The following is a 14,365-nucleotide window of genomic DNA, read 5'->3' on the forward strand; positions in this document are numbered from 1 at the left end:
AACCGGTTCAGGGAACAGAATCGAAAACCGGAAAATAACCAAATGATTTGAGGTACAGAACCCAAACTGGAAACTAAAATGATCTACACTGTTCCGGAACAGAACCGTCGTTTTAAAAGCATGGGAACCAGTTAATAACATTATTTTATGCTCCGGGCATTTCTTTCCAGCCCCACAGAAATCGCAACAAAGCGCCTATGCAAAGCCCTCACTCTTTAGTCCTACCTGTAGATAACATCTGCATCCCTGACAAGAGTAGCCAAACTGTGTTTAGTATGCCCAGTGGCACAGCAAGCACATCCTCTCCGATGCTGGCCTGCTCTCCAGGCACCATTACATGAGCCTGAAGCCGCAGACTCTGTCCAAACTCGTAATTAGAAATGTATTCAAAGGCACTGTAGACTGAGCTTAATAAGGCATTTTTCCGTTAAATTTGTCTTTATTTCTAACTACTATAAGTCTCAGCCTGTATGCACAATTTATAAACTATAATGATTTAATACAATGAAATGTTGTTTAAATGCTGAGCGCGTAACATCCCTGACTCCCTACCAGCCTTGTGTGTCAAACTCGCAAATGCTTCACAATGTATTACTTTGTAGGCTATAATTCAAATAATATAGCCTGAATAATTCATTTTCTTAGGCTCTCTGTCTGGCTCCTGACCTATTTAGTGTTTATATGCTGTTTAAAGTGACTTCAGCCTATTTGAAATAATAAGCACTTCTTTACATTCACATGTTTTTTAAAAACATATTTTCATTCAAATCACATGGTTTGGTTTCAATATTACAAAACAAAATGGTAGGTTCAGGTTGTCACAACAATGGATGGGTTTTAATGAATGAAGTGAATTTTTCTTCCTGTGAACGAGTGGTTTTTAGTGGAGCGGTTGGAAAGGAGTGCTGAAGCAGAACTCCATGAGCAATGAGCAGAATTTCCGACCACTCAACTCCGCACACATACTCTGCTCTGCGCACACACACACTTTTTCTCTATCTATCTACCCAAAGTTTGCTCTGGTCCAACGTTAAACCAACTCGGAAGTTCAAAGACATTCAAAGTTCCTTCATAGAAGCCTCTCCTCTGTTGGTATAATTCTGTGGGCCAAATTCAGATAATACATGTCATAACTTGATGCCCAGTGCTTCAAGGCAAGCTTCTTCCATTCTCTCTCCTCCCCCTCAAAATTTAAGTTGCATCTCTCACTCTACACTTTGACACTGTGTGTGTGTGTGTGTGTGTGTGTGTGTGTGTTTGTCTTTCATTATGGTTAAACCACGCTGTTACTGAAACATACAATTAGCTCTTAACGACTTTACTACACAGATTAAATTGCTAACCCGCTCCATAGCAAAGCTGCTTTATCCGCACTGATTGGTGAAGTAATTTAATGTTGTATTTTTTTAAAGTATGATTTCAGAGGTTTAAAAAGGAACAGAAATCTGTACTTTATTTGGTTGCTGGTCGGAACAGTGGAGTGGAACGGGGGGAAAAAATGGTTCTGTTCAAAACGAAATGATTGGAAAATGATGTAACAGTAACAAACATACCCATAACATGATCCAGTTGGCAAAAAATACATACCTATAACATGATGCTGCCACCAAAATGCTTGAAAATACAGAGTTGCAATCTGTGATGTATTGGATTTGACCCAATTTAAGACAAAGTACATTTCTTTGCCTTGTTGTCTTGCAGTATTAATTACGTGCCTTGTTGTCTTGCAGTATTAATTAAGGGCCTTGTTGTCTTGCAGTATTAATTACATGCCTTGTTGTCTTGCAGTATTAATTAAGGGCCTTGTTGAAAACATAATGGATGATTCGGAATGGATTTTGTAACACATCCTTTCAGTTTGTCATTAATTTTGTCATTACATTTTTGGTTAATTTACAATTTTCTATCACTTTGAATCCATTTGAACCCCTTCTTAGATGGCAGCATATAGGGCTGTTTTAGTTCTAAAGCAATCGCTGGACCCATTAAAGGGCCTTGTCCTGGCTGGTTGGTGCTGGGCAGAACTGAAAAATCAATTGATACAGTTGAAGTCGGAAGTTTACATACACCTTAGCCAAATACATTTAAACTCAGTTTTCACAATTCCTGACATGTAATCCTAATAAAAAGTTAGGATCACCACTTTATTTTAAGAATGTGAAATGTCAGAATAATAGTTATTTCAGCTTTTATTTCTTTCATCACATTCCCAGTGGGTCAGAAGTTAACATACACTCAATTAGTATTTGGTAGCATTGCCTTTAAATTGTTTAACTTGGGTCAAACGTTTCGGGTAGCCTTCCACAAGCTTCCACAATAAGTTGGGTGAATTTTGGCCCATTCCTCCTGTCAGAGCTGATGTAACTGAGTCAAGTTTGTTGGCCTCCTTGCTCGCACATGCTTTTTCAGTTCTGCCCACAAGTTTTCGATTGAGGTAAGGGCTTTTGTGATGGCCACTCCAATACCTTGACTTTGTTGTCCTTAAGCCATTTTATCACAACTTTGGAAGTATGCTTGGGGTCATTGTCCATTTGGAAGACCCATTTGCGACCAAGCTTTAACTTTATGACTTGTGTCTTGAGATGTTGCTTCAATATAGCCACATAATTTTCCTTCTTCATGATGCCATCTATTTTGTGAAGTGCACCAGTCCCTCCTGCAGCAAAGCACCCCCACAACAACATGATGCTGCCACCACCGTGCGTCGGTTGGGATGGTGTTCTTTGGCTTCCAAGCCTCCCCCTTTTTCCTCCAAACATAACGATGGTCATTATGGCCAAACAGTTCCATTTTTGTTTCATCAGACCAGGGGACATTTCTCCAAAAAGTACGATCTTTGTCCCCATGTGCAGTTGCAAACCATAGTCTGGCTTTTTATGGCGGTTTTGGAGCAGTGGCTTCTTCCTTGCGGAGCGGCCTTTCAGGTTATGTCGATATAGGACTAATTTTACTGTGGATATAGATACTTTTATACCTGTTTCCTCCAGAATCTTCACAAGGTCCTTTGCTGTTGTTCTGGGATTGATTTGCACTTTTTGCACCAAAGAACGTTAATCTGTAGGAGACAGAACACGTCATCTTCCTGAGCGGTATGATGGCTGTGTGGTCCAATGGTGTTTATCCAGCTCGGGAGTTTTATTCCTCTGCTGGTAACGTGACTACAGCTCAAGCTCATTACCATAACGCACAATGCGCAAAAATATTCCTAAAAATATTTAACCTCCACACATTAACAAGTAAAATAGCTCAAATGAAAGATAAACAAGTTGTTTATCTAGCCAGCAAGTCAGATTTCTAAAATGTTTTACGGCGAAAACATAGCACATATTTATGTCAAACCACCACCGCAGACATAGCTCATTAGCATAGCCAAGTAGGAAAAAATATGCAATCAACAAACGCAGGATTAAAAGAAAAATCATTTCACTAACCTTTTGAAATCTTCATCAGATGACAGTAATATAACATGTTACACAGTACATTCATTTTTTTCAATAATATGCTATATATATCCATAAATCTCTGTTTACAATGATGCATCGTTCAAAAATGCTACCCAAATGTCCTGAGAAATGACGATAGCCCCGGCAGATAACGTCAGCTAACAAGGAATACACATCATAAACTTTGACTAAATATGTATGTTTTACATATGTATAGCAAGATACACTTCTTCTAAATGCAATTGCATTGTTACATTTAATTTTAACGTTACATTTTGCGTTCACTAGACTATAATATGGAGTCGGCGCTCCCACAGTAGCATAAACACTCCTCTATCTTGGAGTCGACAGAAACCCAAAATGAATACATTAAATATTCCCTTACCTTTGTTATTCTTCCATCAAACGACCTGTAAGGGATTATACTCACCAAATTAGCGTTCAGTTTTCAAGTCTGCGTCTTTCGGTTCTCAAAATAGCCTGATTTTGGTAAAAATGTAGTCAAAATTGAAGTGGTTGCGCACCAAAACTTCGAAAGAATATATAATATGTCGAGTAAACTTGTCAAACTAACTTCATAATCAAGCTTTAACATGTTATAAAGGTGTACAGCAATTTTGAGAACAAACAGAAACACAAGCACTGTTCAATCGATCTTGGAAAAGAGAGAGGACTTGACCATTGCGCACAGGTTTTTTTGAGTGACTGAGAGCTTACCGTGTGCTCAAACTGGCGATTCTCACAATGAGAAGTCCCATTGAAAGCTGAGATCACGCGGAACACGTGGAGACTCTTCCTGGTGCTGTGACTGTTTGGGAAGGGTGTTTGCGATGAGGTCAAAGGTGACCCAACTTTTCAGATGAGAAGAGATATTTTGGGAAAATGCAGATTTTGAGAGTTCTGCTATACATAGAGACATAATTTAAACGGTTTTAAAAGCTTTAGAGTGTTTTCTATTCGATAATATTTTTTATTTGCATATATTAGCAACTTTTGACAAAAATGTATCATGTTTTATATGGGTACCCAAATCCTCCAGAAGGGGCAGTAAACCGTGGTATCCTGAACAGGTTATACTTGCGTACTGTTTGTACAGATGAACGTGGTACCTTCAGGCATTTGGAAATGTCTCCCAAGGATGAACCAAACTGGTGGAGGTCTACAATTTTTTTTCTGAGGCCTTGGCTGATTTCTTTTGATTTTCCCATGATGTCAAGCGAAGCGGCACAGAGTTTGAAGGTAGGCTTTGAAATACATCCACAGGTGCACCTCCAATTGACTCAAATTATGTCAATTAGCCTATCAGAAGCTTCTAAAGCCATGACATAATTTTCTGGAATTTTCCAAGCTGTTTAAAGGTACAGTCAACTTAGTGTATGTAAACTTCTGACCCACTGGAATTGTGATACAGTGAATAAGTCAAATAATCTGTCCGTAAACAATTGTTGGGAAAAAAAACTTTGTGTCACGCACAAAGTAGATGTCCTAACCGACTTGCCAAAACTATAGTTTGTTGACAAGAAATGTGTGGAGTGGTTGAAATTAAGTGTATGTAAACTTCTGACTTCAATTGTACTTGATTGAGACAGAAATCCAGGGATTTGTTTTAAAGCAAACCAACAGCTCTGGTTGGAATATGTAATCAGTGGGATTTTAAGAGGCTGTGTCTTCAGAAACATAATGCTATTGTGTTTTCCAGGTGTGAAGAGGTATTCTCAACAATCTTTGTGTCTAATTCCTTCAGAGTACTGTAATACTTGTCTCTCTTAGCAAGATTAATTAGTTAGATATTGAAATGTATTTTGTCTTCAATCAGTTGGATAAGCAGGTTGGCCACATGCTGTTTTGCAATTACACAACAAAACAAACACTCGCGTGCGCATACAGGCACATTGACAATGGTAAAAGTGGTTCATCAGAGAGTGTGCATGGCATGTCCTGCATGCCTGATCAGACTAATGTATTATTAACAGTGTGGCTCCTCTCCTCCAGAACTCAGCTCTGCGGCAGTGCATCACACTGGCTGGACCAGATATTTGAAGAGACCATGCACATTTTACCCAGAGCAGCATTTTCAAAGGGAATCACATCAGCAAGGGTCCAGGGCACAGGACCATTATCACAATCACTGATCCTGCCATCCTCCAGTTTCCACAATGCCTCTGGACAAGCCTCTCACAAAGGTCTGTTTTGGGACAATCTAATTGCTCTGGGTAGTTTATAGTGTTAATTCTTTAATGATATAGCCATGACACGAGACAGCGCCTGAAACTTTTCTCATTGAATTGATTCTGTCCAGGGCTTGTTGGACTTTTACTGCAGTATATTACATTTCTGTCCTTGGACATGTGAAAGTGTAGGTGAGTGTAAACAAGGAGGGAGGGAGTCTGGTAGCAGGGGCACAGTGAGAATTATGATGATGATGTGATGGCTAGCAGGGAGGGAGGGCGATCAGGGAGGGATGGAGGGCGATCAGGGAGGGATGGAGGGCGATCAGGGAGGGATGGAGGGTGATCAGGGAGGGAGGGCGATCAGGGAGGGAGGGAGGGTGATCATGGAGGGCGATCAGGGAGGGATGGAGGGCGATCAGGGAGGGAGGGAGGGCGATCAGGGAGGGATGGAGGGATGGATCAGGGAGGGATGGAGGGCGATCAGGGAGGGAGGGAGGGTGATCAGGGAGGGAGGGCGATCAGGGAGGGAGGGCGATCAGGGGGGATGGAGGGGATCAGGGAGGGAGGGTGATCAGGGAGGGATGGAGGGCGATCAGGGAGGGGGAGGGATGGAGGGCGATCAGGGGGAGGGGATGGATGGGGCGATCGGGGAGGGAGGGAGGGCGATCAGGGAGGGATGGAGGGCGATCAGGGAGGGATGGAGGGCGATCAGGGAGGGATGGGGAGGGAGGGATGGAGGGCGATCAGGAGGGGGAGGGGAGGGGGTGATCAGGGAGGGAGGGAGGGGATCAGGTAGGGAGATCAGGGAGGGAGGGAGTCTGGTAGGGAGGAGGCACAGGATGGAGATGATCAGGGAGGGATGGAACTAAGGGAGGGGGCCCCCTGCTGTCTGTCATCAGGGTGGGACCAGATCAGGGAGGGAGGGAGAGACCAGGGAGGAGGCTCCCCCTCTGGCATCAAATATTTACCAGCCTGTTGTGCTTACACCTGCTCTGAGAAGACGAGAGGGGAGTAACTCGTCTGTCTGTGCTCTCAGACATCACACACTAATAAAGTACAGCACTCACTCTGGTGGACTGATGTTAGTAATGTCAAGGCTGACTATGACAGTCCCACTTTACTGTCATGCATTTAGAAATGTGTTCACAGTGTTTTATCACAGGCTAAGCAATCTGCAGCACAATGTTTAGTGTTGAAGTACAGTCCAGTGGTGCAGACAGACTTATTGCTGAGCTTGATGATGGTAATGATGATAACTGTGAGGATGGTGATGGTAGTGGTGATGAAGATTTAGCTTATTTTCAACGAGCCAATATGTCAGATGCACCTTTTTATTAGCGCTGTTGCCTAGCGAGAGTTGTCATATGGAGCAGCCCAGCACTCAGAAGATCAGAGTATGTGGATCTCTCACTATACAGTTTAGGAGGGACAGAACATGTTGTACTTACTTAGTATCCCTGCACATTGTAAATATGGTTCTGGAACTGACCCTGTATACAGTATAGTATGCTTACTTACTTTATCGTGTTCTTATTTTTTATATCTTGTGTGTTTTTGTTCTACCTTGTTATTTTTAGTGTTACACTGTTGTTGATTACTGCGTTGTCGCGGTTAGAGCTGCAAGAAAGGCATTTCACTGTACTTGTGCACGTGACATTAAAACTTGAAACTCCCCCAGGGCCCAGGCTTTCTCTGGATTGGCTTATTTCACAGAATTTGTTTTACCATGACTGTAATTTACCTCCATTTTATATTTCTACAGAAGCCTGGGTGTATTGCCATTCAGTTCTGTGTTTCCCAATACACCAGCGTACCAATGAACAGTAGCCTACGGATCAGTGATGCCTGTCGTAAATAATTGAGAGAGAATGCTGAAGCGCCCTCAATACTGCCTGCACTGCCTCTGACGTGTTAATCTGTCACATGACTCCAGTGACATTTTGACTAGCATTGTGTGCTATCGTGACTAATATGCAGTGAAAAAGAAAGCAGATGACAGTATATCATGCCATAATGTGTGTGCACAGTATCTGTATCAAAAGAACAGTCTCATCTACACTGCTCTGACCTTGTTGGGGAAAAGCAAGCATGTTCCCCCATGCCTCAGCATACAGTAGCACATCCCTAAGATTGTGTGTGTGTGTGTGTGTGTGTGTGTGTGTGTGTGTGTGTGTGTGTGTGTGTGTGTGTGTGTGTGTGTGTGTGTGTGCGCTGGGTGGTGCAGAAAAAGGTCTGTTAGCAGTGCTGAATATTAGAATCAATAGCCAGGTTCACTGAATGCACACTAAATCAAAGTGACTGAATGTGACCATGGTAGAGATGAGCAGGAAAGAGCACAACATCCCGATGATGAAATACAGTTAAAACACTGTGTCTGGGGATGTTGTGGTGAAAATACAGTATATGGACCAGCATTTTTGTTACCATATAAAACTGGATATTCACCAGGTCATGGAAATGGCAGGTGTTCTTAATGTTTTGTACACTAAGTATAGGTTTGACAGAGAGAGCAGGCTGGTGTACCAGATTAATAGTTTATATATTTTATTTTGAAATGTAATGTTTATTAAACACATCTGATTTGCATTTTCAGATTGCTGATTAAGCCAACATGGAATTGCATCAATAAGCAGTTTTAAAGGAAATATATTTGATTGATTTCATGTTTAGTAATAACCATCAGAATACACTAACGGTGGGTGGGGGGCAGCAAGTCTGTGTGTGTGTGTGTGTGTGTGTGTGTGTGTGTGTGTGTGTGTGTGTGTGTGTGTGTGTGTGTGTGTGTGTGTGTGTGTGTGTGTGTGTGTGTGTGTGTGTGTGTGTGTGTGTGTGTGTGTGTGTGTGTGTGAGAGAGCGAGCGGGAGAGAGAGAAACTGAGGCAGTCATTATCACAGACAGACAGTGTGTCTTTGTCCGAAGCATGTTAAATGACTATCACAATTACTCTGCACAGTCATATGCTAATGACATTCACTCTCAGAGAATGAATAAATCATGTCTCAGAAAACACATCTGAGTCCATGCTTTAGCAGCTAGGTGTGTGTGCGCGTGTGTGCGTTGACGCGGGAGGAAAGACCGAACGGGAACACTACGGCTGAAACATTTAAAGCAGCAAGACAAAAGATAATCTCTTGTACCTGTTTCCTCCGCCTTGCAGCTTGGTGCTCGATTCCGCTCTAACCGATGCTCAGAGAGATCGTGTGAGAGATTGAGTGCCAGGGATAGAGAGGTGGAGGAGAGAAGTGAGAGAGCGCTGAGAGCGGGAGTGAGAACAGAGCAGGGTGTGAGCGAGATAGACAGAGCCCGAGAACCAGAAAGAATGAGCACATGAAGGAGAGGAGACTGAGAGAAGGGGGTTGTTTTATGTGTGCTGCTTGTGTGCATGAGTGAGGAGCCTTCCTGTCTGGATAGTTAGTCATCTCCAGCCAAGCGCTGGGCTCTGTGCTCCATAGGCTGTACTGACTGAGGAACACAGGGACATACAGACAGAGGCTAGGGGACTGAGAGGGCTGTGCAGAGGATGTGCTGGCTGCGTGGGCTCTGTCGCCGTGATCGCTGTCTCCAGACCCCTCAGCTGCCTCTGCTTCGCTCGGCTGCTGGCGCAGGTCCCCACTTAGCCCAGCACTTGGAGGACATCAGCAGTCAGTGGTAGAGAGATGAGCTCCAAGCACTCTTCCGACTGGATCCCCTACAGGTACAGTACAGTTCTCTGTGTGCTAGTCAAGACAGATCACAAGAGAAGGGAGTGGGTGGATGTTTGTGTGTACAAGTGTGAATAGCTATATATGTTCTAGCACTATTAAGGATAGAGAGAATAAAGGATAAGACCTGGGAGCATGTTTGGAAGTTTAGATTGTTGACATCAATTGACTATTCGCTAAGCCTCACCTCAGAATTTTGGGCAACAAATCTCAGTGCTTCAATGGATAGAAACCTTCCATGAGTCTGACACCTCAGGCAACCTCACGTGAATAATAGTTTTCTTTAAAATATAAATGGTTTAAATGGTTAAATAATTGAACAGTGCACATGGGGTAGTACTTTCTACTGTGATTCCTGAAATGCAGAGCCTCTTGGAGTATTTTTCGAATCTGAAATTATTTGTTTATTTGCTCAGCTGGTTAGCTATCTCAGTCTCATTGACCACAAAATGTTGCTTACTTGCGAGTCACTTAATATAACTTGTTTTCTCTAAATGCATGTTAGCTAGCAAAGTTAGCCATGTTGTTGATACAACTCCCAACTGCTGTCAACATCAGGATACGATTTGAGAGCACTAGCTAGTTTAGCTCCAAAAGGGATCTGCATCCCAATATGGGGACCAGCGTATGGGCGAGTGGGTGTGTCGAAAGGAAAGTAGTGGGCATGTGGAAAGGAGTGGGTGTGTCGAAAGGAAAGTAGTGGGCATGTGGAAAGGAGTGGGTGTGTCGAAAGGAAAGTAGTGGGCATGTGGAAAGGAGTGGGTGTGTCGAAAGGAAAGTAGTGGGCATGTGGAAAGGAGTGGGTGTGTCGAAAGGAAAGCAGTGGGCATGTGGAAAGGAGTGGGTGTGTCAAGGAAAGTAGTGGGCATGTGGAAAGGAGTGGGTGTGTCGAAAGGAAAGTAGTGGGCATGTGGAAAGGAGTGGGTGTGTCAAGGAAAGTAGTGGGCATTAGGAAAGGAGTGGGTGTGTCGAAAGGAAAGTAGTGGGCATGTGGAAAGGAGTGGGTGTGTCGAAAGGAAAGTAGTGGGCATGTGGAAAGGAGTGGGTGTGTCAAGGAAAGTAGTGGGCATGTGGAAAGGAGTGGGTGTGTCAAGGAAAGTAGTGGGCATGTGGAAAGGAGTGGGTGTGTCGAAAGGAAAGTAGTGGGCATGTGGAAAGAAGTGGGTGTGTCGAAAGGAAAGTAGTGGGCATGTGGAAAGGAGTGGGTGTGTCAAGGAAAGTAGTGGGCATGTGGAAAGGAGTGGGTGTGTCCAAAGGAAAGTAGTGGGCATGTGGAAAGGAGTGGGTGTGTCGAAAGGAAAGTAGTGGGCATGTGGAAAGGAGTGGGTGTGTCAAGGAAAGTGGGTAGTGGGCATGTGGAAAGGATGTGGGTGTGTCGAAAGGAAAGTAGTGGGCATGTGGAAAGGAGTGGGTGTGTCAAGGAAAGTAGTGGGCATTGGAAAGGAGTGGGTGTGTCGAAAGGAAAGTAGTGGGCATGTGGAAAGGAGTGGGTGTGTCAAGGAAAGTAGTGGGCATGTGGAAAGAAGTGGGGTGTCGAAAGGAAAGTAGTGGGCATGTGGAAAGGAAAGTAGTGGGCATGTGGAAAGGAGTGGGTGTGTCGAAAGGAAAGTAGTGGGCATGTGGAAAGAAGTGGGTGTGTCCAAAGGAAAGTAGTGGGCATGTGGAAAGGAGTGGTTGTGTCAAGGAAAGTAGTGGGCATGTGGAAAGGAGTGGGTGTGTCGAAAGGAAAGTAGTGGGCATGTGGAAAGGAGTGGGTGTGTCAAGGAAAGTAGTGGGCATGTGGAAAGGAGTGCGTGTGTCGAAAGGAAAGTAGTGGGCATGTGGAAAGAAGTGGGTGTGTCGAAAGGAAAGTAGTGGGCATGTGGAAAGGAGTGGTTGTGTCAAGGAAAGTAGTGGGCATGTGGAAAGGAGTGGGTGTGTCAAAGAAAGTAGTGGGCATGTGGAAAGGAGTGGTTGTGTCAAGGAAAGTAGTGGGCATTAGGAAAGGAGTGGTTGTGTCAAGGAAAGTAGTGGGCATGTGGAAAGGAGTGGTTGTGTCAAGGAAAGTAGTGGGCATGTGGAAAGGAGTGGTTGTGTCAAGGAAAGTAGTGGGCATGTGGAAAGGAGTGGGTGTGTCGAAAGGAAAGTAGTGGGCATGTGGAAAGGAGTGGTTGTGTCAAGGAAAGTAGTGGGCATTAGGAAAGGAGTGGGTGTGTCGAAAGGAAAGTAGTGGGCATGTGGAAAGGAGTGGGTGTGTCGATAGGAAAGTAGTGGGCATGTGGAAAGGAGTGGGTGTGTCGAAAGGAAAGTAGTGGGCATGTGGAAAGGAGTGGTTGTGTCAAGGAAAGTAGTGGGCATGTGGAAAGGAGTGGGTGTGTCGAAAGGAAAGTAGTGGGCATGTGGAAAGGAGTGGTTGTGTCAAGGAAAGTAGTGGGCATTAGGAAAGGAGTGGGTGTGTCGAAAGGAAAGTAGTGGGCATGTGGAAAGGAGTGGGTGTGTCGAAAGGAAAGTAGTGGGCATGTGGAAAGGAGTGGTTGTGTCAAGGAAAGTAGTGGGCATGTGGAAAGGAGTGGTTGTGTCAAGGAAAGTAGTGGGCATGTGGAAAGGAGTGGGTGTGTCGAAAGGAAAGTAGTGGGCATGTGGAAAGGAGTGGTTGTGTCAAGGAAAGTAGTGGGCATTAGGAAAGGAGTGGGTGTGTCGAAAGGAAAGTAGTGGGCATGTGGAAAGGAGTGGGTGTGTCGAAAGGAAAGTAGTGGGCATGTGGAAAGGAGTGGGTGTGTCAAGGAAAGTAGTGGGCATGTGGAAAGGAGTGGTTGTGTCAAGGAAAGTAGTGGGCATGTGGAAAGGAGTGGGTGTGTCGAAAGGAAAGTAGTGGGCATGTGGAAAGGAGTGGTTGTGTCAAGGAAAGTAGTGGGCATTAGGAAAGGAGTGGGTGTGTCGAAAGGAAAGTAGTGGGCATGTGGAAAGGAGTGGGTGTGTCGATAGGAAAGTAGTGGGCATGTGGAAAGGAGTAGTGGGTGTGTCGAAAGGAAAGTAGTGGGCATGTGGAAAGGAGTGGTGTGTCAAGGAAAGTAGTGGGCATGTGGAAAGGAGTGGGTGTGTCGAAAGGAAAGTAGTGGGCATGTGGAAAGGAGTGGTTGTGTCAAGGAGTAGTGGGCATTAGGAAAGGAGTGGGTGTGTCGAAAGGAAAGTAGTGGGCATGTGGAAAGGAGTGGGTTTGTCGAAAGGAAAGTAGTGGGCATGTGGAAAGGAGTGGTTGTGTCAAGGAAAGTAGTGGGCATTAGGAAAGGAGTGGGTGTGTCGAAAGGAAAGTAGTGGGCATGTGGAAAGGAGTGGGTGTGTCGATAGGAAAGTAGTGGGCATGTGGAAAGGAGTGGGTGTGTCGAAAGGAAAGTAGTGGGCATGTGGAAAGGAGTGGTTGTGTCAAGGAAAGTAGTGGGCATGTGGAAAGGAGTGGGTGTGTCGAAAGGAAAGTAGTGGGCATGTGGAAAGGAGTGGTTGTGTCAAGGAAAGTAGTGGGCATTAGGAAAGGAGTGGGTGTGTCGAAAGGAAAGTAGTGGGCATGTGGAAAGGAGTGGGTGTGTCGAAAGGAAAGTAGTGGGCATGTGGAAAGGAGTGGTTGTGTCAAGGAAAGTAGTGGGCATGTGGAAAGGAGTGGTTGTGTCAAGGAAAGTAGTGGGCATTGGGAAAGGAGTGGGTGTGTCGAAAGGAAAGTAGTGGGCATGTGGAAAGGAGTGGGTTTGTCGAAAGGAAAGTAGTGGGCATGTGGAAAGGAGTGGTTGTGTCAAGGAAAGTAGTGGGCATTAGGAAAGGAGTGGGTGTGTCGAAAGCACTCTGCTATAGGATAGATGGTTTTGATTGGTGGTGGGTGTTTTTATTTTCTTTCATACAATTACCGCACATTGAGCTATCCTACTGTGAGAGTTTGGACTTGTTAATCCTCTGGTTTAAAAACCTGAGTCGTATTTCACTGTAAGTTTTATACAAATAACTGTACATTTTCAGGTATAAAACTGATGATTGTTTATTTTTATGAAAAATATTGATGGTTGTACTGTTGCTTCATGCATTGTATGTGTGTGCTTCCTATGACTGTCACCCTGTTATTGCTTAGTAGTTAGCTACTTCGCACGCTGTTGCCAGACGGTAGTGCTTGTCAAGCGGGAGAAAAGGGCACTGTGTCCTGGTGTTGCCATTCATGCCCTCCCCATTGAGTAGTAGACAGTTATCAATATAGGCTGCTATCCTAATTGATATAAAAAACATGGCCACGTTAGCTTCCGCCGGCGGTTATTGACACGTCGTGCAGTCCAATCAGACACGCAAAATTGTCTTGAGTGGCAATAAATCTGCCCAATTGGCTGATTTGCTTTCCATACACCCACTCCTTTTGACACACCAACTCGCCCATACTCCGGTCGCCATATTGGGCTGCAGCTACCCATACTTGCCAAAAGCTGTTAGCTAGTAGTTTTGACTGCATGCTGACTGCATGCTCTGGAACTTTGGCAACTACTAAGAATTTTTTAAACCTAACGCTTTGTGCTGGATGTGCCGATGTTCATAGCAAACGGAGCAGCTTTATTTAGGCAAGCCTAAATTACACTGAGTATACAAACATTAAGAACACCTGCTCTTTCCATGACATAGACTGACCAGGTGAAAGCTATTATCCCTTATTGATGTCACTTATTAAATCCACTTCAATCAGTGTAGATTAAGGGCCAAATAAAAATGTGATTTACATAATAAAAAAATCAGTATATTTATATTTTCCAATGGGGCTATACATTTGCGAGGGGTTTTTTCTCACCTGAGTAGCCTTGTTTCACTGCCAAAAATTTAACTATCTAGTGTTCAGCGAAATAACAACACAATGTCAAATACAGGTAGCTTAGTCAAATAATTAACATCCAATCACATTAACCGTTACTCTCTAGCGGGAAACCTTCACTCTTGCGCAGACATTTAGAAATGAAATATGACAATTTGAAAAATAAGCCACAGGAGTTTTTTGAGCGAGAATAAAGACTACTTTCGAGTATTAAGGTATGTATAAAAGCAACAGATA

The 14,365-nt window shown here is 44.0% G+C and overlaps 1 protein-coding gene across 4 annotated transcripts in view; it reads left to right on the forward strand.

Annotated features, from left to right (window-relative positions):
- LOC118360402 (tubby protein-like) overlaps positions 1 to 14,365 on the forward strand; it is a 114,419-nt gene that overhangs the window by 47,190 nt on the left and 52,864 nt on the right. Inside the window, exon 1 of one of the 4 annotated variants that reach the window (XM_052484059.1) lies at positions 8,270 to 9,308. The exons of the other annotated variants lie outside the window; for them this stretch is intronic. Coding sequence (XP_052340019.1) covers positions 9,271 to 9,308 — 38 coding nt within the window. The 5' untranslated portion in view covers positions 8,270 to 9,270. Of the gene's footprint in view, positions 1 to 8,269; positions 9,309 to 14,365 lie in introns of those variants that run through there. 4 annotated transcript variants of the gene reach the window in all.

The sequence above is a fragment of the Oncorhynchus keta genome, chromosome 2, assembly GCF_023373465.1.
Source record: "Oncorhynchus keta strain PuntledgeMale-10-30-2019 chromosome 2, Oket_V2, whole genome shotgun sequence".
Lineage (NCBI taxonomy): Eukaryota > Metazoa > Chordata > Actinopteri > Salmoniformes > Salmonidae > Oncorhynchus > Oncorhynchus keta.